We start from the raw sequence: 24599 nt of genomic DNA on the forward strand, positions 1-24599 counted from the left end.
ACTGATATTTCCCCTGAAACTCAACGGCATCCCTCCATAACTCCATAATAGAGCTTCATCTCATCGGTAGTGATTACACATCATGACTGCTCACACGCAGATCATTTGGGTATATATAAATGGCAAGTGCAAGCTACTCACATGTGAGAATGTGAAAGGGTTCGACAGACAGATGTAGGACGAGTGGAACAAACAGCATCTCCAATTTTCTTCTCCACTTGACTCGACACACGTTTGTCCTGTGCAGAGATTTTTTCGAACAGTATTATTTGTTAAAGAAATATTTCTGTCATAAAAACTTCTCCTCAAGGCTGCAGGAGACAGAAAGAAGCGACGCTCGCTGAATATTGAAGTGGCTCAGAAACAAAAAATGAGTTTGTCCCGTTTGGTGCCCTCGGAGAGATGAGGACTGAGATACCTTGAAGTTAAAAGAAGCGTTGTTCTTACTGTTGAAGGTTGTTTGCGTCGTCTTCTTCCAATACTTCTGTTACTCAGTCTTTTCATGCAACACCTTGGGCTTTTGAGAAATTGTCATAGGTGTTTTTTCTGACATTTCATCGGCCAAGCAATTACCTGATTAAAAGGAAAGGGTATTCAAAGTTCACCTGATAGTGAGGATAATTATTAGTTATGAAACTTAAAGTTAGAAGACTTTTACATTTGAAAGGAAAGGTAGAAATCTGATTGAGATATCCTCACTTTTAGTCCCTTTTATAAGTCAAGCAAATGTTGGACCTTCCATAATGGATATTGGATTTTCCATTATGTCATTTTACAGTTTAACACAACTATTGGATTTTTGAGGTCAATGTGCCAATGTCAAAATAGAGTGCCAGTGTTGTATTCAATATAGACAACATACATTATGACATTTTACGGCGTTAGAATCAACTTGTGAGTGATCTCTGGTGGAAAGATGTGTCTTAGAGACATTGTTTTCCATGTCTGCACTGCAACCATTACTTATCAACTCATATATAATCCAAATTCCAACCGTCTCCAAGCCAAGATAACAAAATGACTATAGTTGTTTGTTTGACCGTCCAGAGTAAGAAAGCCCATTATTTAATCTTTTTCAGGACTACTTCCCATAATGATGTACTTATTTTGATACTTGATTAATCCCTAAAGAAAGAACTTCAAATGTTTTCTGATTGTTAGAATGTTAGGATTTCCTGCTTGAGACTTAAAAACAATCTTTAATGTTTCATTAAACTAAACAATAAATACTTTAAATAGTCATATTTGTAGTGATTGTTCATGAGCCTTCTCTGTCAGGGTGCTGTTTCAAGGCAATCTGTGCCATGCATAAGAAACAGGCAGACTTGACTCGGCTGCTGAACAAATAGGATACGCCGGATCGGATAAAGGATGTGTTTTTGCATTTGCTAGATATATTTTTAAGTCTCATTCTTAAAAGTCCTGGTGAGGGACGGACTGAATCCTCTTTGTCTAAAGCAGCAGAGATTTCTACCCACAAAAATATTTACCAGTGCAGCTTTTAGTTTTTCCATTAATCCTCTTTAGATTGTGAAGGTTCTCCCAGAGAGCTCGAGCACCAGCATTGTGAAAATGTAAGTGGAGCAGCTGTTGCACACAATAAACAAACCAACCAGGTGAGGCCAGCGAACAGCTCCGCTCTGTGGCACGCGCAGGTGTTCATTCTGGAAAAACAACAATAAGGTTCACATAGGCTTTTTTAGTCAAACCCTCCGTGGTGCTGCTTGTTTATGTTGGTAAACTGAGGGGTTGGAGAGTGTGGCATTCAATGTGTGTGTGATGGTTAAAGGATCGAAGTGGGAGCGAGTCAGAGACAATAAAAAAACAGGAAGCAAACATCTGCAGCCGTCAGGGAGATCAAGAAGAATGAAAATCTGGTCACACAAAAACAACAGAGTGACTACACAGGTTCAACACAAATCAACAGCTCAGTGAACAGATGCAACATTACCCAGAGTACACTGTGGCATTTTGAACCGCTGCCCATTTCCTTTTCAAATAATGACCACAACAACAGAAAGTTCCAGGGCACAGACGGCCATTAAAAAGCTGACAAGGGATTATATATTATATGAACAAAATTGACTAGCACTTTATTTAATGCCCTCACTTAACCCCCAGGCTCTATTTGTTTCTGTCAACCTCTTCAGGACCAGAGCACAGGCTTCCACTGGGGATAATAACAGTGGAAAGGAAACATGTTATTACCTGGCTTGGTCAAGAGTGCTCAGCTGGAGCAGAAATGATGACCACCTGGCTCCCACTGACACCTCCGTCAGAGGAAAAGACAGAATCAAAGCCAGAGTATTCGTGAAACATATCGGATCTTGTCGACAAATTCTGCAATAGGATGAAAATAAATCCGAACGTGTCAAAGCTACAAATCAAGCTACAAAAGCCGGTCTGGAGGGAGCGGGCGTGGCTCAGTTGGACAACACTAATGCAATTACAAGGATTTTCTGCTTGCTCAGAGGCTCGGTTCAAGGGCGGTTCGCAGAAAGCTCAAGGCGAACGGCGAAGACTCAGCCGTTGCTCAGCGAGCCTAATCACGCCACCTCACTGGGAAAAAGCGGATGAATGGATACATGCAGGATTACAGCGGCGTGGATCAAAATGAACGGGGCAAGAAATCATTTGTGAGCGACAGGTTTTCATAAATTGAGATACTTCTCAGAAGGATCTCACCTGCCCCTTCCCATGAGCAGCTTACAGGTCAGGGTCAGGTACGAAAGGAGCACCACTGGAGCTAAAGATGACTTAGTGTTTTGCTTAAGTACACTTTAGCAGGGCAAGTACTTGAACCCCAATCTTCCTACTTAGTCTGCACCTCCTGCTGCCCCTTTTGTTTCTTCATAACTTATCTTTGTGTTGTTTGGCTGTGAATTCTAAGCCAATTCTTCGGAGAGGCTAACTTCTTATCAGACTCTGCTGTTCGCTCTCTTCTGGGGTTTCAGCTCGTGCCTGTGCCAATGGGTATTTGGGTCTGGCAAACAGCTACTAAGAAATCAGTATAATTGCCCAGAAATGAAGGTGTGCCAGGGAGAGAGAAAGAAAGAATAACAAACAAGTAAAATAATAGTCTTATTAACAGTTTTTATAATGCAAGACTTAACTTGAAAAGCATTCTGCTGATTCCGTTTTCCTGCCTTGTTTAACAGATAAGAAAATAATTGCAAAGTTTAAGTACTGACATTTATAGTGGAGTTAAGTTTATTGATTTATTGATTATTGAGTTATTGAAATAATAATTTATTTTACAAACAGAAATGAGAAATAATTGCTAATTTTAGCTTCTGAAATTTGAGAATTTGAAACTGAATATTTTGGGGGTTTTGGAAGTTGGCGCCACCACACAACCATCTAAAGACATTCAACCAAAATTAAGCATCTTCTAAATGTTTCATATGCCAAACGATTATTCAACAATAAAAATAAGTTTAGGTTACAGCCCTAAAAATGTTTCTTTTGCACCAGTACATTTTTTCTTCTTTTTTTTTGCCACCTTCCAAACATTTCAAATCCCCATTCTGCCAAAGCACAAACAAGATCACACAGATCTCGACTCTAAGAGCTTGTTCACACCATATCACATCTCACACACCTACTGATAACTCCTTCATACATACACAATGTGAAGTCCATCCGGCATGAGTCATTTCCACGCAGCAGTAAGTTGGCAGATCAGCTCTTGGATCAAACCCCAAAGTCCACAGTTCTTCCAGGAAACCATCGGGGCCGGAGGATGCCATCCGACCACAAAGATCTGCTGACTTGGCCACAATCTCGCCGACTCACAGGTCGTACTTACGGCACTCATTAGTCTTTAACCACGAGGGAGAGTTTGCAGCTCAGTGGAGAGCGAAGTGTTAAACTAGTGTTAATCCTAATATGGTGTTTGACCCGTTAATCCTCTCTGTCCGAGTGAATGTGTGTGCGTGTGCGTGTGTGTGTGTGTGTGTGTGTGTGTGTGCTGCAGAGGGATCAGACATGTGTAGTTAAAAACAAACACTGATGCCAGCTGATTATCTGAAAATGATCCATCATCACGCCAACAAGATTAACACAATAAGCAGAAGAAGATTAAAAAGTAGTTTGGAGTCAGGAGATCATTTAGGATCAGTGTCAGATGATTCATGAAATAAAATGAAAACAGCTTTGTTCACAGTCATGTGGAGGCATTTGGTTTGTTTTGGAGTTAAAAGACACATCTCTGACAATACCTCTGCTGAAGGTTAGGACTGAGAAGCCCACCGTGCGTAGAAAGCTCATTTAGGAGCATCTCGAATAAGGATTAATGAAATCTAGTTCAAATATTTGCGATTAAATTGCAATGCCTCAGGAAAGAAAAAAACTGCTGAATCAACAGATTATATAGCATTGGCATAATGCACGTTCCCATCTGGTTCCAAAATCCATACATCATCGGTTTTTTCCAAACACAATGAAGTCTAAATCTAGTATTGTAGGTAAAGCCTGGAATTGTTCTCAAGTCAATAGAGGCTAAGCACTCTGGACTTTTTCAATTAAATTGCAGGTCAATCTTCGACTGTATTGATTACACCGTGTGCACTTTGCTTTACTCCTGGAAGAACAATGGCAGATTAATAACTGCAGATAATCCTTTTACCTCATGAATATTGGCTTTGTCCTCTTGGTTCATTAAAGTATAAAACTTCAACCCTCGACATTTAAGCTTTTAACGGGCTCCTTTGAGAATGCATGTACAGCAATAATGGAGGTTCTGGCCCCGAGGCTCTTGGTGAATGACATGTCATTTTATGCTGCTGACCGAGACTTAATTACAGAGTGGAAGATAATTTATGTGTCTTTTCTTTGTAATTTCGGTAAAAGAAGACCAAAGAAAACAGCGGAGGAAAAGACCAGCGCTGGCAGCACCTGGAGTGATGATTAAATGATCCAGGATTAGAAGCTACCTGACTAACATGACCAGCGAGGCGTAGTGGGATCAAGTCGCTTAAAGCCTAAGTCTTCACAGATGTTGATGAGATTTGTGGTGAGATTTGCGGCTCCGCTGGCCCAGTTGCTGCGGCCGCTGGATTAATGCCAGATCAGGAGCGAGGTTATCACCCTGGGTTACCACTGTGAATACGCTAACCTTTGCACTAGCGTTTTCCGCAGCAGTGTGTGTGCGTGTGTGTTTGCACAACAGATGTAGGGTACATTACCATAATAAAGAAGCCACATGTTTAAATGACCCCCTCGCGCCTCAAAAGGGGTTTTTAAGAGAATGGACGGCAAACAGCGAAGCAGCAAAACAAAGACTTTCTTTAAGGTCATTCTGTGAGGGGAAGGTTCACAAAGTCAAACTTGAAATTTAAATTTGAGGAAATACAAAGGACTATAATACTGTAGCGATCAGGCACATATTCCCAATTTGTTTTAAACTGTATTAAACCTTTTTTGGATTTGTGGAAACTTTTACTAGAACATTGCAGCCGGCAATTTTACAACTTGAACGAGTTCATGCTAGTTACAAAAACTGCTGACCCTGTAATCACAACATGTGTAATGTGCTTGAATTAGCTACCTATGCACTGCATTTGGAACCTGATGCAAACCAATGACGTTATGTACCGTGATTTAAGTCTTCCTTTTACAATAGTCAACTTTTAGGAGTGCATATCATCCTTGGTAATGAAATGTTGACCAATAGCCAATATTGGTGTTCAAACTGGAGTTCTGTAGTTAAATGTTAACTTTTTACAAAAAACTTGCCGTTATGATTTTGGGGGACCGTTTCCTGTTTTTGTTCTACATTGATTCATATTTAAAATAGTTAACAGTATGATTATTGTACGAAGGGATCTATTAAACTTATAATAATGCATCTATATGAACTGTAGCATTAAAAAGGAACCAGGTTTTCCTTGTGGACCCTATGCAGCCAGAACTTTTATACTAACGGAAGATCTCATTTAAACTTCACACACAGATAAAAAGAGAGAATGGCACAAAGGGAAATCTGAGCACGGATTTGATAACACTTTCAATATAACCCAGAGCCTCATTCAACATGCTTTTTATCAGTCTGCCTTCTGCTGTAACCCACACGGGACAAGAGGGACTCAGAGAAGTGCCATTCATCCCCGAAACTGTGAAGAACTGGGACACTCAGTGCATTCCCCTAGCTGTTACAACACCTCGACACACACAGCCGAATGTGTGTTTCTGTGTGTGTGTGTGTGTGTGTGTGTGTGTGTGTGTGTGTGTGTGTGTGTGTGTGTGTGTGTGTGTGTGTGTGTGTGTGTGTGTTAATTAATTTGAGGTCTTCTTTGTGTGCCTTCTGCTTGCGTGTACCCGCATGAACCCGTCACAAAAACATGCTTTTCTGGCCCTTGTTCTGCCAAATGTAGTTGAGACGTGATGTAGAGCTCACCCTGAACTGTTATGACGGAGGACAACAGCCTCAGTCTTTCCCAGATCCAGCTCAGCTCTTCACGGATGAACTCACTCCAATTAAACACCAGCTAACAAAGAGGGGAGAGCTTTCCTGCAGGCCTTGCTCAACACATGAACTAAGTATCAGAGCGATAGTCACACAGCTCTCTCTGGTTTAAGCAATGCCTCATGCACAGAGATGAAAAGTAGTGGAGTACTTTGTGCTCTACTTAAGTACACTTTTGAGGAACGTGCATTTCAGAAGGACTCTTAGTTCACTACATGTGTTTGACAGATATAGTCACTAGTCACAAAAATATACAAGTGAATGAAATTGAATTTATTCAAGATAAAACCAGAGGCTTGTTTGCCCCCAAAAAACATTTCAGATATTGTTTCATTTAAATATTCAGAAAGAGATCAAATTCTTCTATTTAAACAAAAATTTGAAAAAGTGCAAAACCATAAATAATATTTGTGTGAAGCAGAATTTATATTCTTCTTCTTTTCTACCACATTATTTATCTCATGACCCCACATGTATGTCATGACCCTTAAAAGGGGCACCTCAAATACCTCAAGTGCGTAGTTGGGATTTTTGTACTGCAATTTTCCAACATGGAACAATCTGGAATCACCACATTTCGAGTAAAGTTGTAAGGAGTTTTAAATTGAAAAATAAGTGGATTACCACCTGTTGCTTAAATGCTTAAAAAAGAATGGAAAGATCAAATATCGCAAACAACGTTTCTACGCTTTGCTGGGGTAGAAAATGTAGTTCGTATATGAAAGAAAATGTGACAAAGCACAAAAGAAACCGACTTTGCTAAATAATCAGGACGACTTTGGGATTAAAACATCACTAATACTTCTGCTCCACTGAACACTCGAAAAACAGTCTCAGATTAAAACATCAGATTAGTGTTGAGCGATTAGAAGACTGTAAAGATCCTTCAATTAATCCTGAAAACAAACATAAATCCCATAACTCAGCACATTTCCTGCATCGTCTTCAATTGTTTGAATCATAAAATACATAAGATTATCAATTCAGCCATCCACCATCACACAACGCATTATTCCTGCAGTCAAAATTGTTAAAAATGTACAGACCTGGTAGAATTCCAAACGGCACAAATCATGTTTAAGGCAAAAGTTACGTTTTACCAGGAAACATCCAAAAAGTATTCACTCAACGAGTGGGGGGATATAATTCAAGGAGACCATTTCCATTCGAAATTCATAGGGTCCGTACAACCAGAAGAACATTTTGTATCTCAGCGATGTCCAGACATTAACCCTAACCTGTGGAGTGAGACTATGGAACAGTGTGAACGTGGAGCTAAAGCGATGTCCAGACATTAACCCTAACCTGTGGAGTGAGACTATGGAACAGTGTGAACGTGGAGCTAAAGCGATGTCCAGACATTAACCCTAACCTGTGGAGTGAGACTATGGAACTGTGTGAACGTGGAGCTAAAGCGATGTCCAGACATTAACACTAACCTGTGGAGTGAGACTATGGAACTGTGTGAACGTGGAGCTAAAGCGATGTCCAGACATTAACACTAACCTGTGGAGTGAGACTATGGAACAGTGTGAACGTGGAGCTAAAGCGATGTCCAGACATTAACCCTAACCTGTGGAGTGAGACTATGGAACAGTGTGAACGTGGAGCTAAAGCGATGTCCAGACATTAACCCTAACCTGTGGAGTGAGACTATGGAACAGTGTGAACGTGGAGCTAAAGCGATGTCCAGACATTAACCCTAACCTGTGGAGTGAGACTATGGAACAGTGTGAACGTGGAGCTAAAGCGATGTCCAGACATTAACCCTAACCTGTGGAGTGAGACTATGGAACAGTGTGAACGTGGAGCGAAAGCGATGACCAGACATTAACCCTAACCTGTGGAGTGAGACTATGGAACTGTGTGAACGTGGAGCTAAAGCGATGTCCAGACATTAACACTAACCTGTGGAGTGAGACTATGGAACTGTGTGAACGTGGAGCTAAAGCGATGTCCAGACATTAACACTAACCTGTGGAGTGAGACTATGGAACAGTGTGAACGTGGAGCTAAAGCGATGTCCAGACATTAACCCTAACCTGTGGAGTGAGACTATGGAACTGTGTGAACGTGGAGCTAAAGCGATGTCCAGACATTAACACTAACCTGTGGAGTGAGACTATGGAACAGTGTGAACGTGGAGCTAAAGCGATGTCCAGACATCAACCCTAACCTGTGGAGTGAGACTATGGAACTGTGTGAACGTGGAGCTAAAGCGATGTCCAGACATTAACCCTAACCTGTGGAGTGAGACTATGGAACAGTGTGAACGTGGAGCTAAAGCGATGTCCAGACATTAACCCTAACCTGTGGAGTGAGACTATGGAACTGTGTGAACGTGGAGCTAAAGCGATGTCCAGACATTAACCCTAACCTGTGGAGTGAGACTATGGAACAGTGTGAACGTGGAGCTAAAGCGATGTCCAGACATTAACCCTAACCTGTGGAGTGAGACTATGGAACAGTGTGAACGTGGAGCTAAAGTGATGTCCAGACATTAACCCTAACCTGTGGAGTGAGACTATGGAACAGTGTGAACGTGGAGCTAAAGCGATGTCCAGACATTAACCCTAACCTGTGGAGTGAGACTATGGAACAGTGTGAACGTGGAGCTAAAGCGATGTCCAGACATTAACCCTAACCTGTGGAGTGAGACTATGGAACAGTGTGAACGTGGAGCTAAAGCGATGTCCAGACATTAACCCTAACCTGTGGAGTGAGACTATGGAACAGTGTGAACGTGGAGCTAAAGCGATGTCCAGACATTAACCCTAACCTGTGGAGTGAGACTATGGAACAGTGTGAATGTGGAGCTAAAGTGATGTCCAGACATTAACCCTAACCTGTGGAGTGAGACTATGGAACAGTGTGAACGTGGAGCTAAAGCGATGTCCAGACATTAACCCTAACCTGTGGAGTGAGACTATGGAACAGTGTGAACGTGGAGCTAAAGCGATGACCAGACATTAACCCTAACCTGTGGAGTGAGACTATGGAACAGTGTGAACGTGGAGCTAAAGCGATGTCCAGACATTAACCCTAACCTGTGGAGTGAGACTATGGAACAGTGTGAACGTGGAGCTAAAGCGATGACCAGACATTAACCCTAACCTGTGGAGTGAGACTATGGAACAGTGTGAACGTGGAGCTAAAGCGATGTCCAGACATTAACCCTAACCTGTGGAGTGAGACTATGGAACAGTGTGAACGTGGAGCTAAAGCGATGTCCAGACATTAACCCTAACCTGTGGAGTGAGACTATGGAACAGTGTGAACGTGGAGCTAAAGAGATGTCCAGACATTAACCCTAACCTGTGGAGTGAGACTATGGAACAGTGTGAACGTGGAGCTAAAGCGATGTCCAGACATTAACCCTAACCTGTGGAGTGAGACTATGGAACAGTGTGAACGTGGAGCTAAAGCGATGTCCAGACATTAACCCTAACCTGTGGAGTGAGACTATGGAACAGTGTGAACGTGGAGCTAAAGCGATGTCCAGACATTAACCCTAACCTGTGGAGTGAGACTATGGAACAGTGTGAACGTGGAGCTAAAGCGATGTCCAGACATTAACCCTAACCTGTGGAGTGAGACTATGGAACAGTGTGAACGTGGAGCTAAAGCGATGACCAGACATTAACCCTAACCTGTGGAGTGAGACTATGGAACAGTGTGAACGTGGAGCGAAAGCGATGTCCAGACATTAACCCTAACCTGTGGAGTGAGACTATGGAACAGTGTGAACGTGGAGCGAAAGCGATGTCCAGACATTAACCCTAACCTGTGGAGTGAGACTATGGAACAGTGTGAACGTGGAGCTAAAGCGATGTCCAGAATTAACCAGTTCAAGAGGAAATACAGACATTATTTTCTCCAGGTACAGGGATGGGGAGGGTGTTTGACTGTATGTATCTATGTATATATGTGTAATATATGTGTAATACACATACACATTCACACACATACACACATTCACACACATACACATATATACACATACACATTGTGTATGTGTATATATATGTGTATGTGTGTGAATGTGTATGTGTATATATGTATATATGTGTATGTATGTATATATATATATGTGTATATGTCAATCAACAAGTAAAGCAGATTAATAGTAATGGTAACAATAATGATTAATAATAATAGTAATGATAATTATTGCAGATTATAGATTATAAATTATTTAGGGACAAGGGGTGAGATTAAATAAATCATACTTCTTCTAACTCCTTTTCGAACACTAGATGTGGGACTGTTTGTGTTGCTAATGTTGTTGATGTAAATGTCACTTTGTTTTGTTTTCTCTTACATGACTATGCACTGCAACATTTTTAGTTTTGTAATTATTAATTTGACTTGTTCTAAATAAATGTATCAATCAATCAATCACTCACTCACTTTATCCATTCATCCATAACAGTTACTTGCAAAACAATCAAACAGAAGTCTACTGTTTGTTTCATAAACAAGCATCTAACAGCAGAAAGATGCCATTTTACTCGTGCCAGATGTTCCACTGTATGTCTTCTCTGTCTCATTCCATGCAACAAGTTGGCTGGATCTAGTTGAGATGTTAACTATAGAGCAAGGAAAGAGTAAAGTGTATAACTGTGAGCATGCCGTGATGTCAGCAGCACTTTCCAGTAGCCTAATGAAGACATAAATGGGCTTTTGAGTCTGACTATCTTTACTTATTTATGTACCTAATAGCCATCAGAATAACAAGCAAACTGGCGTCCTTTCATTTAAAGTTACAGCTCATTTACTTTGTGTCCCACTTCTTTCTAATATTACAGTGTGTAATCTAGTGTGAAATCATCTCGTGGCTCAGATAACAAAAACAGAGTAAGGAAGTTTGTAAAAGGACATTTGTTTGACTAAGATGTTTTTCCAGTGGGTGTGGGACCATTGGATCAGCTGAATAAGAAACTCCTAACTTTGGCCAAATACAAATAAGAAAACAACATGAAGTCTGACAACACCAAACTAAGACTGTGTTTACTATGACACAACATCTAACAGAAATAAACACATTCATTCATCTTAATTACCTCCACAGTAAAGAGGGATCAATAACAGTGACACATTCAATGTTATTAAGATAGCACTCTACAATGTTTTTGACCAAATATTTGCTTTTACCAAGATAAAGTGCTGTTGTAGACATGAAAAGTGTGTTCATGGACAACTGGAACACAATCTCTCACTTTGAAAATGTTGTTTTATGTGATTTTGTAAATGTTTGGCATATGAACTTAAACAACAAGAGTTTGAGTAAAATAAAACTGAATTATTAGCAAAAAACTATTTCATCATGTACTATTTATATCTGACATGTTATGGTCAAAACAGAGAGGCGAGTGACAAAAAATGCCTTGCCAACTTGTTTATTTGTTAAGTCACTTTGCAAGGGAAAGTGTCATTCAATGTATTCAGCCTTTTAAAGATAAAGAAAACAATATATACTTGACAAACACAATGCTTATACGTCACATATCATCAACAACATCTTCAGCTCTTACAGTGTTGTTCATTTCAACATCTGTAAATAAGGGACATTTCCTGAATGAAAGCGAAAAGTAAAGGGTGAAACAGAGAAGAGGACAGTGGGGGTCACTGAGGAACTTTTTGTCAACTTTCTCCTCATCTGTGAAGGCCACAGTGGAGGTTGTAAACTCCTCACTCATCATGTGAACACCTGAACGTGTCATATTGTGAACACAGCTGGCTGCATCTGCCTGCTCTGTATCACCAGAAATGACACACAGACATGGACTAAATGCAATAAAAAGATAAAAACAAACACTATGGCCTTGCTATCCTTCATATGCACGAGCGAAAATCACAAATTCCGACTCCCCCACCCCAAAAAAAAGAAAGCAGAAGAGATTAAATTACCTCGCAGCATCACCACCATGAGCTCATATTTAACACAACATCTGCTGAAACGCACACTAACGTAAAGACCACCACGTCAGAAGCTGGTTTCACGCTTTTTTCATTAATTTCCATTTGTTGGGGGGTGTAAATATGAGAGAAAGCCCTTCTTACCTTCCACATCCAGGCCATTCTTATTTCTACGCAGACAATGGTGGACCGCTTGTTTTCGTCTCCCCGAAACGCCGTTCCCCGCTTCCGTCTCCAAACGCATGTATTCACGCATGCACCGGGAGAGTGGATGCGGTGCACTTATATGCGGACATCGGCTCCATAAATATTGGAGTGTGTACCGTTATTCGTCTCCTCTCGAGTTTTTTCCCCCCACGGAGCTGGCTGGGACCTGGAGCAAAGCTAAGATCCTATTGGTCGGTGCAGACGCAGAGCCCCGCCCACGCATGCGTCATGTGACCGCTGCTGGTTTCCTGACTTCTGCTTTTACATGGAAAGATTAGTGTAGATACAATATTTCCTGTTTTTTTAATGTTCAACAGAGCAGGGACGTGCACAGACATTTTGGGGGGCAGGATCTCAAGTGAGGAAAAAAGGCACGTCCCATAATAATTTATAAAAGACTTACTGACACATTTATTTTAATACCCTCACACTCACACAATTGTTTAATACTCAACATAATTCTACTAACACTATGCACAAGAGCAGACAACAATCACAACTATGAAGCTCCTGTTTAAGGACATTACAGGCAAACATTTCGTTTTTTCATGTACTTGTACATTTTGGTCTATTTTGCTTCCATGTCTTCTTTCACTAATGGAAAGAAAACTTCCAAAAAACACATAAATGGTGTTCATTTTACTACTTGTCTGAATTCATATATAGATTTAAAGCTAATCTGCATATTTAAACATAACATTTCAGGGGGAAATACTGACTTGACTATCTGGGGAAGTTGTGAGGTGATATGTATATATTTTTATTTGTTTATCCTTTTCCCCTGCAATGCCTTGGTAACTGCATGCAAATTGGCGCAATTTAATTAGGCTATATGTAACGCCTAATTTGCAATATTAGATACACATTTTACTGTATTCACCTGTATTCACCTGAAAATGAACTTATTAAATTAAAGGTGGGGTAGGTACGTTTGAGAAACCGGCTCGAGATACACTTTTTGTTATATTCCATGGAATGCTCTTAACATCCCGATAGCAATGAATATCTTAAGTGCTTTGACAAAAAATCCATTCAAAATGTCATCTGTGGAAGCCGTAGTACTGTAAAAAGCACGACCAATCATTTTAGCCGGACCGGCTAAAATAACTGGATGGCCTACCTGCCTGTCAGCCTTCATCTGTGCACAAACTTATCTCGTGCCCTCATTGGTCATGTGCGCGTTCGTGTGTGTTGGAGGAGGGGCTCTGTAAGGAAGTGGCAGATTTGTTCCGGCTGTGTATTTTCAAATTCTAGCGCACTCGAGCTGGTTTCTCCAAAATTACCTACCCCACCTTTAAGTATAGGCCTACAGTACATTAGCCTACGCCCATGATAAATTGCCATAGCTAAACCTTGAGCTAACTTATCCATTAGCCACCACCTTAGTTAACTATTTGTTTTTGGGCTTTTGGCTAAGCTATGTAAACTAGAGGCAATGGCAGTTTAGTAATTTTTCATCACCACTCACCTTCAAACAAGCCAAGAAAAGCCGACATAGAGTGGCGAAGTCACGCCCATCTACTTCCGGTCCATGGGACCTTATTTCGGAAAAATAATGTATTGAAGTCAATGGAGAGAGAACACTTATCTTTCGATCCCGTTTGAATTGTGCCATGAATTACACATATGATGTTTGTCAATCTTAAAAAAATCATTTCTATGTCAAAAAAGTCACAGTTTGTCGTAAAACTGTTGAAATACGCAACTAGAAAGACTACAAATCCCAGAGTCGCGTAAGTGATGCCACAATCGTTTTCCTCCACTAAGAGATAGCTAAGATCAGCGCCATAGATATAATCTATCTATATATGGCACTGGCTAGGATAACTTTAACAAGATGCCTGTGTGCTTAGTACCAGGTTGTTATCATACCAGCAATGGGTCTTGCTCGTTCTTTCGCTTCCCGTCTGATGAAAGAACCAGCAGTGGCTGGATCAAGTTAGCTACCTAGCTAGTAGCAAGCACGTTTGTTAGCATTACAGCCTTGTCATTTGTATTAGCCTTAACATGAAGTAACATTAAGTAACCCAACATGTTAAACAGTAAGAGTAGTAGTCATATTTCGTGAACCCTTTGAAGAGTACTGTCACCGGTGTGATCATTCTATAATACACAATTTAAGCCCGGGGGAGAAATGCTAACGCTACATTAGCATCGGCGATCGCCGATCTTTTCTACTTCATGCTATCTGCACAAATGGTTGACATTAAACATTAAAAAGACCAGGCAGTTCCGAGAGAATCAAAGGAAGGCAGGCAGCTTTGCATGACATTCTTCAGGACGTGTTTCATTGTGGTGATAGTGAGGGTAGTCAATCGTTTTGTTGACAAGACCGTAGTGACGGCCATCTTGGTGACGTGTGTTGTTCTGCTAGACCGGAGTTGTAGTTCATTGAGCGTTTCACACAAACAAATGTGTTACTTCAGTTTTACGACACATTTTTATTTTTTTGACTTGCAAAATTATCTTTTAAATTGACAAACATCATATGTGTAATTCGTGGCACAATTCAAACGGGATCGAAAGATAATCTTTCTCTCTCCATTGACTTCAATACATAATTTTTACGAAATAAGGTTCCATGGAGGTCCACCGGAAGGGGAGGGACTTCGCCTCTCTATAACATGCGACTCAGAGCCGTATAATAGAAGAGTTACGACAACGGAAGTCCAAAAACGGTTATCATCACGTGGTTCATGTAGAAGAGGATCGTTCCCCGGAAGTTCATGGCGGGCAATGTGAATGCATTGATAACAGGAGATAGAACTACGATTTTTGGTAATTATTAGTGAATAAAGGTTTTGATTTGCAATATTTATACAACAAATCGATATGTGTATGTATTTACATCAATATGTTTTAAAAAATAAAATAGAATTTGCTAATATTAAGTGATAATATTAGGATTAGTGTGAACAACTAGTTTACATGTTAGGCTAACAGTGCCTTGGTTAAAGAGCCTGTTGCTGTTTATTTATAGCTTTGAATTCTTTAAAACCAATATTATCTTATTAAACTTGTATGGTAGTCAGGAGCATCATTTTCTAATGTTTATTGATATATTTAGAGGGAGGGGATCTAAAGTAATGCTTTAAAATTCAGATTAGATTAATGTCTACTGTTATGGAAATAATTATCATAGACGCCAATTTGTAACATACAGGACAAACCTTGATGTCTGTTTACCTTCTTTAAGGACACAGGCTGCTTAGCCAATAATGTTATTGTTCCCATTCTGTGACCGGTCAATACTGGGTCACAGATGGTCTGTGTTGTGGGTACACTGGGACACTTCCTTCTCTGTATTTGTGGACTCCAAGGTGAAATCTTCGAGGTCATAAGTGTCCGACGCAAGTAGCTCAGTGTTCCCACACTGTTTAGGCTATCTTCTCAAATATGTTGTTTACTCTCTGCGAAACCAGTTAGATGGGCTGGCAAGAGAGAGGCTCTCCAGAATTGACGTGGCAACTCTACCGTGAAGTCAGAACCTCTGACTCTTGGACTTGTGATGTGAATCCTCCGGCCGTAACTCCAAATAAACCATCAGTGTTTGACATCAAAGCTACTGCTCCTACCGTGTCTCCTTCCTGAGTCGGTGACTCCCACTGCATAGCTACACAGAAGTTTCATCTGCATCTACCATTTTCTTAAATTCATGGTAGTTTCAGTAATCCCATGGTAATTGAGGACACAAGTTATCTAAATGACTAATGTCATCTTTATGGCTTTCAGAAAGGACAGGAGACCGACAGGTGACTATCAAAGGACTAGCAGCAGCAGCAGCATGATGATGATGATCTTAAATGTGTTGTTTTAGGAACATCCATTGCAAATACATGGAATTCAATAAACATTGAATAGCATATCATGCAGTTTGTCTGTGCCTTTTCCTCCTTGTTGTCCTGGTTTGCTGTGCTGCCTCCTAGTCGCCACCATGGTTTGCTGTGCTGCCTGGGGATGCTCCAATCGCTCAGAGAAAGGAGTACGAATGTACAGCTTCCCCACTGACACAGAGCGGAGGAAGCAGGAGCAATTTCACGACCAACAGCAAACAAATATGTGATTTATATACAAACACTGCATTTGCACTTTTTCACAAAACGAAAACCCCACCATTGGGAAAGCTTAATGTTTTGTTTAATACAAAAAACAGGGAAAGGCTTGAAAAACACAGAGTTGATACTCAGGGTGCAGGGTGAGGGTCTCAGTGCAGGTATTCAGGCTCCATTGAATCCCCCTCTGGTTCTTGTGCTGAAAGAGGGATAAACAGACAGGAGAAAGGGTTATACACACACAGCACACCTATTGGATGGGGAATTGCCTTGGGGAGATAAGGTGTGGTCTTTGTTCCCAACTGAAGTTATGGAACTTTATTATTTGTGAGTTTAACAAAGTATGACAAATGGCATCAGTAACATATGTGATATGAATTTCTATAAAGTTGTCTCACATTCTTGGTCATATTGTATATACAGTATGTAATGAGTATAACATGTCCAGTAAGTATAAAGTGTTTCCTAATACTGTGTATTCAACCACTATGGAATATGTATGTGGGCAGACAAAACTGAGTTGTTCTGTGTGTGAAGTAACCTCAAGTCACTCCGCAGGCACATTTTGATGCAGACCAGTTTGTCAAGACAAAAAAGGGCAAGACTAGGCTGAGAGCAGAGGCTATACCCACCATCTTCGTGCATCGCCCTGTGGTCAAAAAGAGAAGGGCCCCTGCACCACGATTCACCCCGGGACCTGTATCTACAAAGCCCATAGCTCATGATCACAGCGATAGTGTGAAAGGTGACACAGGTATAATAAGTATGAACTCTTAGTAACAAAAGTAATATTTCTTATTTTTAAGTGGTATAATATTTTAAATGTTCAAACATTTACAGTGCCATGTCTTCTACTTACATTAGTCTCAAAGATTGAGGGAAGAAGGGAAGGGATCACTGCCCTCCACCTGCCAGAGGAGAGCAAACAACAAAAACAAGCAAGGTGTCCCGTCATGTACCTGGAAGTTTGGGTTGGCAAAATGGAGTAAGAGAGGGACTTGAAAAACCTTGGTGGCTCTCTACTCCTGTTGTTACAGTTGTCTTGGTTACAGCTCTCACGTGTTTTTTTGGTGCCATTTCCACATCTTTAGAAAATATGAAATAAAAAATTGAAGTGAAATCAACCTCTTCTCTGGAGAACAAACTTCGATTTCTCTGTCTTGTGAGTTTGCAGTCTTGCAGTCTTGCTCCTCCACCTGTAACATCACTGCCCCTCCACCTGCCATACAGTAGGTTACTAACAAGATTACTTATATAATACAGTGATATAATACATGTTTAGTATGCTTACTTATATAAAACAGTAGTATTAAACTTACCTTGTGTTTTCACACTCACTTAAGTTCCTCTCCCTTTGCCATCAATCCAAAATCAGCTGAGCTGCAACATTATACAGGCAGGTAATAATCAACATAATCACAAGGACACAATATGGCTCTGCTAAAAACACTCACTCTTACACGCACCAAAGTTATATTTATCTAATATTTAACTCCCTCCACCCCCGCATACAATCCCGTTTAGAAGCCCCTCTTCTCTAATTCAACAACGTTGGACCAAATGACATTAAGAGAACGGAATTTACAATTAAAAGGTTGTTCAACGTCTGTTGCTAACTTGCTTCGGTATCCTAGCTTGATCTGTTATCTGTAAACGTTCCCTAAATCTACTGATTTAGGGATAATCCACTGACATCCTTTAATACACATGTTCATTTGAATCAGATGTACTGATAATATCCGCAATATACATCTTTAAACTTCTTCTTACCTTTAAAAGTCCGTCACGAACGGTTATTATGCTGCAACTCTACCGCTCTGCTAGCCTTGGCGCTAACTTCCGGGGAACGAATGAGGGGCTCCACGATCCGCCATTGCTGTAAAAAAGTGGTCCATTGGAGTGAACGGAGATGTCATAACTCTTCTATTATACGGCTCTGATGCGACTGTGAGGTGGGAGGTGCTGCTACCTGTCTGAGGTGACTGCCGATGACTGTCCGCACCGCTGTGCGCGAGACGTGGAGGGGGGTCACCACATGCTGCTGGAACTCTAATCTCCCGACCTGATATTTTTATTTGTTATTCAATCAATCTATTTTTGGAAAGGGAAACTGTGCTTCAACAGGAGTAGATATATATTCATTTATTAAAAATAAATATTTAAAAAAATTAAAACATAACTTTTTCTGGAGGAAGAAAAAGGGCAGGGGCTCAAGCCCACTTTGATGTCTGTGTGCACGTGCCTGCAACACAGTATATACAATGTATAAACTTAAGTTCTTAAGTTTTACATGCATAAATGTACATTTGCTAAAGTAAATCCTCACTTTCAATTAATAAATGAAGCTATATATTAAGACAATAACTTTGGAAAAAAAGTTATTACAACTGTGAGACTGCTCTCCTAATATAATGTTACTTTCTATATATAATAATTCCTAGTATATGAAAGCAAAATAGTGTTACTAAATGTTTCTCCTTTTATGTTTATACCATCCTTTGTATACTTGAATTGGTCACTTATTTAAATAAAAAAAATAACAGCTAAATCTTCTACATGGCAAGATGATTGAAGTTATATTATTTTCTGTTCACATTTCTACTGGAAAGTGTGTGTTTTTTTTTTTTTAAATCAACACAATATACAAAAATCTAGTATTTTTTAATCAAATCGTAAAATTGGTTTTGCAGAGCTGTACATAGAAATGGGTAAAAAGTAAATCCTCACTTTTATGTTTTAAAACAACAGGTAAATGTTAAGACAATTGCTTTTAAAAAATCTTTTCAATCTGTTACTTACTGTCGTTTTTTGTTATTTCTTTGCATGTTTTGTTACCTTATTGTAAATCATTTAATGTTTTTATTCTATTTTGCTTTCATATACAGTTAAACATTGTCTTTCTTATCAACCCTAACATGTGTTTTCAATCCGGGGGGAAAACAGTGGAAACAAGAAGTATCCAAATAGGTTTCATAAATAGTTTCTGTGTGTTTTCGAATGAGCCTCTGGGTTTTTCAAACATCGCCGATTAAATATGTTTTCTATTTAGTTATAATAAGCTGAATACATGCTAATAAAGGAGAGGCTCAAACTGGGCTCAATGTTCCCTGTATCACCCTTCCATGTTAATATGTATATTTGCATGCTCAGGTCTGCAGACACATGTTGCAGTAAAACATATAATTTCCCCTCTGTGGGAAGAATAAAGGTATTCTGATACATTTCCTGGAAACATTTCAGGGATCCTGATAGAGACACATTCATACACATTTTCCCTCTTATCTGTAGCATTTATCAATGTATTTGGTGTGAGCTGCAGCGTGTTGGAGATATCAGCCCTAGAGGTGTCTGCCTTCTCTGTAATGTTACTACATTACTCTGCCTGTGGTGCTATAGAATGGCAAACATATCAATTAGAAAACTCTCAACAGCAATGTCTCAAGATTAACCACAGATCCTGTGAAAGAACAATACAAAGAAGTAAGCATGCATCTACACATGGGTCTGAAGACTGTCATCCTCCAGTGGTCTGATCCCCTGGCCCTGTAGTCAACATGGCTTTGTGTCCTTGGGGAATACACTTAACCCAAAATTGCTCCCGATGGCCTCCCAGGATTCTCCCAGGTGGCCCTTTGTATGGCAGCCCCTGCCTCTGTATGAATGTGTGTGAATGGCTGAACGCTGACTTGTATGTAAAAGTGCTTTGAGGGGTCAAAAAGCGCTGTACTGATGTAAATATGTAAATGCTGTCCCCCATGTCTGAGTTCTTGTGTTAGTTTGCTGAGTAACGCTGGGTGAGTTAGCTTCTCCAATATCTCCATCACTCGACAACTCACACCAAACATCTAGTTCATAATTCGCACTACAGGTAAGAGAGTGAATATGTATTTCCGATTTGGGGTGAACTGTTCCTTTAACTCAGTCGTAAAGAGATTCCAGCGACCAGCCGTGATTGTTCCTCTATTTTCTACATGAGGCTTTTTCAGGGTCACAGGAGGACCAGAGGCCTCCTCAGAGGTCAAGTTCCTGTCCGTCACACAGAGGGGAAAAACACTAACACTGCAGACGATTCAGAGAATCTAATCCTCCCTTTCTACATGTCTTTGGACTGCGAGAGGAAACCGGAGCACAGCGAGGAAACAGGAGCCGGCATGGTGAGAACATGTGAACACCGCACAGGAAGAGCCAGCAGAAAGGATACGATTATTTTCTGCAGGAGTAGAGGTGCCGTATCACACGAGAGAGGTTTATGAACTTTTGATTCAAGATTCAAAGGTGTTATTGCACAAAGCTACAGTGTAGAAATGGCAATTAAATTATTCTGACCTGAGCTCCTCCAACAATTCAACATATATAAAAAAATTAAAAATATATAAAATAAGAAGTAGTGCAAAAAGTCTGTAAATAGAATATGAGATATGTACAAGAACAGAATATGAAATTAAATAATGTAAATTAAGACTATTTACATAAATTAGTATATTGCAAGATGACAACAGGAATGTATATTTATATTTGAGTGATTTCACTTTTAGTTTCTGAGTTTGTTAAATTGAATTTTGCCATTGCATTAAAGGTTTCTGTCAATATTCATTTTAGAGTTTGTAAACTGTACATTATGTCGTATGTCATCCCTATTGTTGTTCTGTTGTTTTTATGTTACGTGTGTAACTAATGTCCTGCAGGTCACCCTTGATTAACTTAAGCCGGCAGGGACAGGAGGAAGGAAACACTTTGAGGAACTAAGTAACTGTAAATCAGTATATTTACTAAAGTACTTAAGTAAAATACAAGTACCTCAAAATTGTCCTTGAGTGTGTCCACTCTATGCTAAAAGTTGTACTCCACAACCTTTTGGAAGAAAATGTTGTGCTTTTTACGTCACTGCATTTATTTGATGGCTTTGATCACTAGTTACTTTGCAGATTCAGATTATTAAACAAAATAAACATAACATATTACATACATATTTTATAATTTATTAAGCCAACCAGAAGTACTTAACGTAGTAGGGATTAGTGATGCTTGAACATTAATGATTATATTTAAATTATTTAATATACATTATTCAGATATTTGTATGAGTCGGTTATTCCACTAGCCCCCCCCCCCCCCCCCCCCAGCGCGTCACAGTTTAGCCGCTGAGAGATTGTGTGTGTGTGTGAGGAGCTCCACGGATTGGTCCGTGACCAAGTGACGTAACGACGACCCAATTGGTCCATTGGGTCGTTGTTACGTCACTTGGTTCCCAGAAGAAAAAAATGGAAAAAGATAAATCTCCAACGAGGCGTTCTGGGGCAGCGTAGACAGGTCTTTTCTGTGTTAGAGTTGTACTCGCTACAGGGTGTACTTATTAACTAACCTCTCTTGTGAAGTTGAGAACCGTTGCTTGTTGACCTTTTGACCTTTTGTCTCGTTGCCTGTTGTTGTTTGTTAAGGAAGATGATTAGACCGGAAGACAGTGTGTACGAAGTCTGTGGTCCAACTATTCAAATAGGATGAATGCAGAGAGGAGGTATGTGTACAGATGTTTCAGTTGATTCTGAATAAATAAACCAATAACATAAGAAGGAAGCCTAGTCACACATGCTCCCTCACAATATATCTCCATGTAATCTGCTCTGACAGGCGGTACTTGAGAGCTGTTTTTGGTTTATCACACTGATTTTCGCTTTATTTTTACAGCTACTGTTGAAATGATCCGAAAGCGTGATGCAAACCTTGCAAACATCCTGTCATTCAGAGGCTGCCTCTGTGTTTGCCCGCCTGTACGGAGGCAGTAATTGAGTTCAGCTGCAGTCTGCCTTCCTGCAAGATGACATGACACCTCGAGTAAACAGAAAGAAAAAAAGAAAAACCTAGATTGGTTTCTTTGATTTGCAAACAAGACTGACATTTTAGAAAATTTCTAACACCGAAAATATTTGATGTACACCCTCTGTAATTACCGGAACACAAACAAGCCTGAATCTGCAGATGTACAAACACTTGAGTGGGAAGAGGAACATTCCCTCAAACCCTGTGAGCTCTGCAGGTCACCACATGCTGCTGGAACTCATCGCTGTCGGCACATCGATTAAAACTCTGTAATTTTTTGTGAATCTCGCCAGGTGTGAAGCAGGTCCTCTAACTAAATCAATATCTCTATCTGGGTTATCGCCAAATCTCCCTCCCGGCCTCTCCTCTCTTAAAGCCTTTCAAACAGAGCATGAAAAAGGTAATCCTCAAACTCGGAGAGCGCCACATCAAGGATTACATTCTCAGGAGTGCGCACCCTACTCAAAAAGAGAGCGTCAAAGGTCATCTGCATCTGAAATGACCTCAGGATGCGGATGATAACCCGTCACCTTTGAGGGTGTGATAAGGAGCTATCAGGCTCAGGAAGATGAGGATTTAACACAACGCTTTCAAGATTAAAGTTTTATTTTTGAACCTCCTTCTAGGATCACAAGTGCAAATCGTGAAGTGCAGCTCCAACTCCCAGCTCTCAACAATGCTGTGTCCCCATTTCATATGAGATACTAATTATCATACTAAAACGAAATGATGCAATATGTTAATCTATGTGAGTTTCACTAACAATGAAACCTCAAAGATTGTTGAAGAAAAATGTTTTAAAGCGAGATCTTAAATACTTACTTTTTGTGTTTATCCAGCCCTAAACATCCCCTAATCTCCCGCCCTTACCCCACTTAAAAAAGGGAATGGTAAATTCAATGTGTTTTAAGTAATACGGAAGAGGATTAGGGCCACATACATTTTTTTTTTGTTCTGAGAAAAAAGTCAGAATTCTGATTTTAATCTCAGAATTCTGACTTTTTTCTCAGAACAAAAAAAAATGTTTTGGGAGAAAACTTTCAAATCAGAATTTTGCAAAAAAAAATGTATGTGGCCCTAATCCTCTTCCGTATTACTTAAAACACATTGAAATTACCATTCCCTTTTAAAAGTCAGAATTCTGAGAAAATTGTCAGAATTCTGAGATTAAAAACGTTTTTTTTTTCAAATCCTCCCAAAAAAAAAAATCATGTGGCCCTAATCCTCTTCCTATAGGTATATTGAAGATTTACTTTAAAAGGCTGGGAACCAGAGCCAGGTATTGTTCATAACTTTAATTAGAGAAAAGGCCATCGGGTTCACCTCATTTAGGGATTAATTCTCTCAGCAGTGAAGAATACATTAAAAGAAAGTTTGGACTGGAGATGTGTCGGTGCAGGTCTGTACATTCTGTCTCTGAGCTTTTGTCTAAAAATACTTGACACCCTGCTGTGCAGCGGGGCTCTGATTTCAGTTTCAGAGCACCTGGGTCCATTTGCCTGATGAGAACGGTCATCGTTGGTCTGGTTCCCAGGCTTCAGTCCAGTGAGCTCAGTAAGAGGATGCCTCAGAGAGGATGAGGCCTGAAACCCTCCTCCTGTGCTGACAGACGCACAAAGACACGGCGGAGGTTCCCAGCTGATGGAGACAAGTCGCTCTTCACAGTCTGTCAGTCTGCAGGAGACCCGTCTGCAGTCCAAAACAAGAAAATGAAAACTTTTGAAGAAAACTTAGCTTTTCTCGCATGCCTCTATCATCAAGGAAGAGTCTAAAAACAGGAAATGATTGATGAATAAAATAATTAGGGCCGGGACCCGATTAAAAAAATTAATCTAATGAATTAGAGGCTTTGTAATTAATTAATCGAAATTAATCGCATTTTTAATCACATGTAAATATTTGACCTAAGAACAGTGAGAAGCAATTTTTTTCACATGGATTTTAGTATACCATTAGGCGCATTCACACCGCAGTACTTTTCCCACAAAGGTTCATGAGAATTTAGTTCATGAGAACTCTTTGAACCTGGGGGTGGATTAGGCAAATGAAGCCGCTGACGTCACTTCTTCTTCTTCTGCTTTGGGTTTACTGGCAGGCCGCAAACCACTTCACGCCGCCCAAAATCCCCGGAGTTGGGG

At 40.2% G+C, this 24599-nt stretch overlaps 1 protein-coding gene across 3 annotated transcripts in view; it reads right to left on the reverse strand.

Annotated features, from left to right (window-relative positions):
* The window catches only part of st6galnac3 (ST6 (alpha-N-acetyl-neuraminyl-2,3-beta-galactosyl-1,3)-N-acetylgalactosaminide alpha-2,6-sialyltransferase 3), a 115024-nt gene that overhangs the window by 85335 nt on the left and 5090 nt on the right, over nucleotides 1-24599 (reverse strand). For 2 of the 3 annotated variants that reach the window (XM_034207742.1, XM_034207744.1), the window contains exon 1: nucleotides 12530-12752. The exons of the other annotated variant lie outside the window; for it this stretch is intronic. In XM_034207742.1, coding sequence (XP_034063633.1) covers nucleotides 12530-12547 — 18 coding nt within the window. In that variant the 5' untranslated portion in view covers nucleotides 12548-12752. Of the gene's footprint in view, nucleotides 1-12529; nucleotides 12753-24599 lie in introns of those variants that run through there. 3 annotated transcript variants of the gene reach the window in all.

This window comes from Gymnodraco acuticeps, unplaced genomic scaffold, assembly GCF_902827175.1.
Source record: "Gymnodraco acuticeps unplaced genomic scaffold, fGymAcu1.1, whole genome shotgun sequence".
In the NCBI taxonomy this organism is placed as follows: Eukaryota; Metazoa; Chordata; class Actinopteri; order Perciformes; family Bathydraconidae; genus Gymnodraco; species Gymnodraco acuticeps.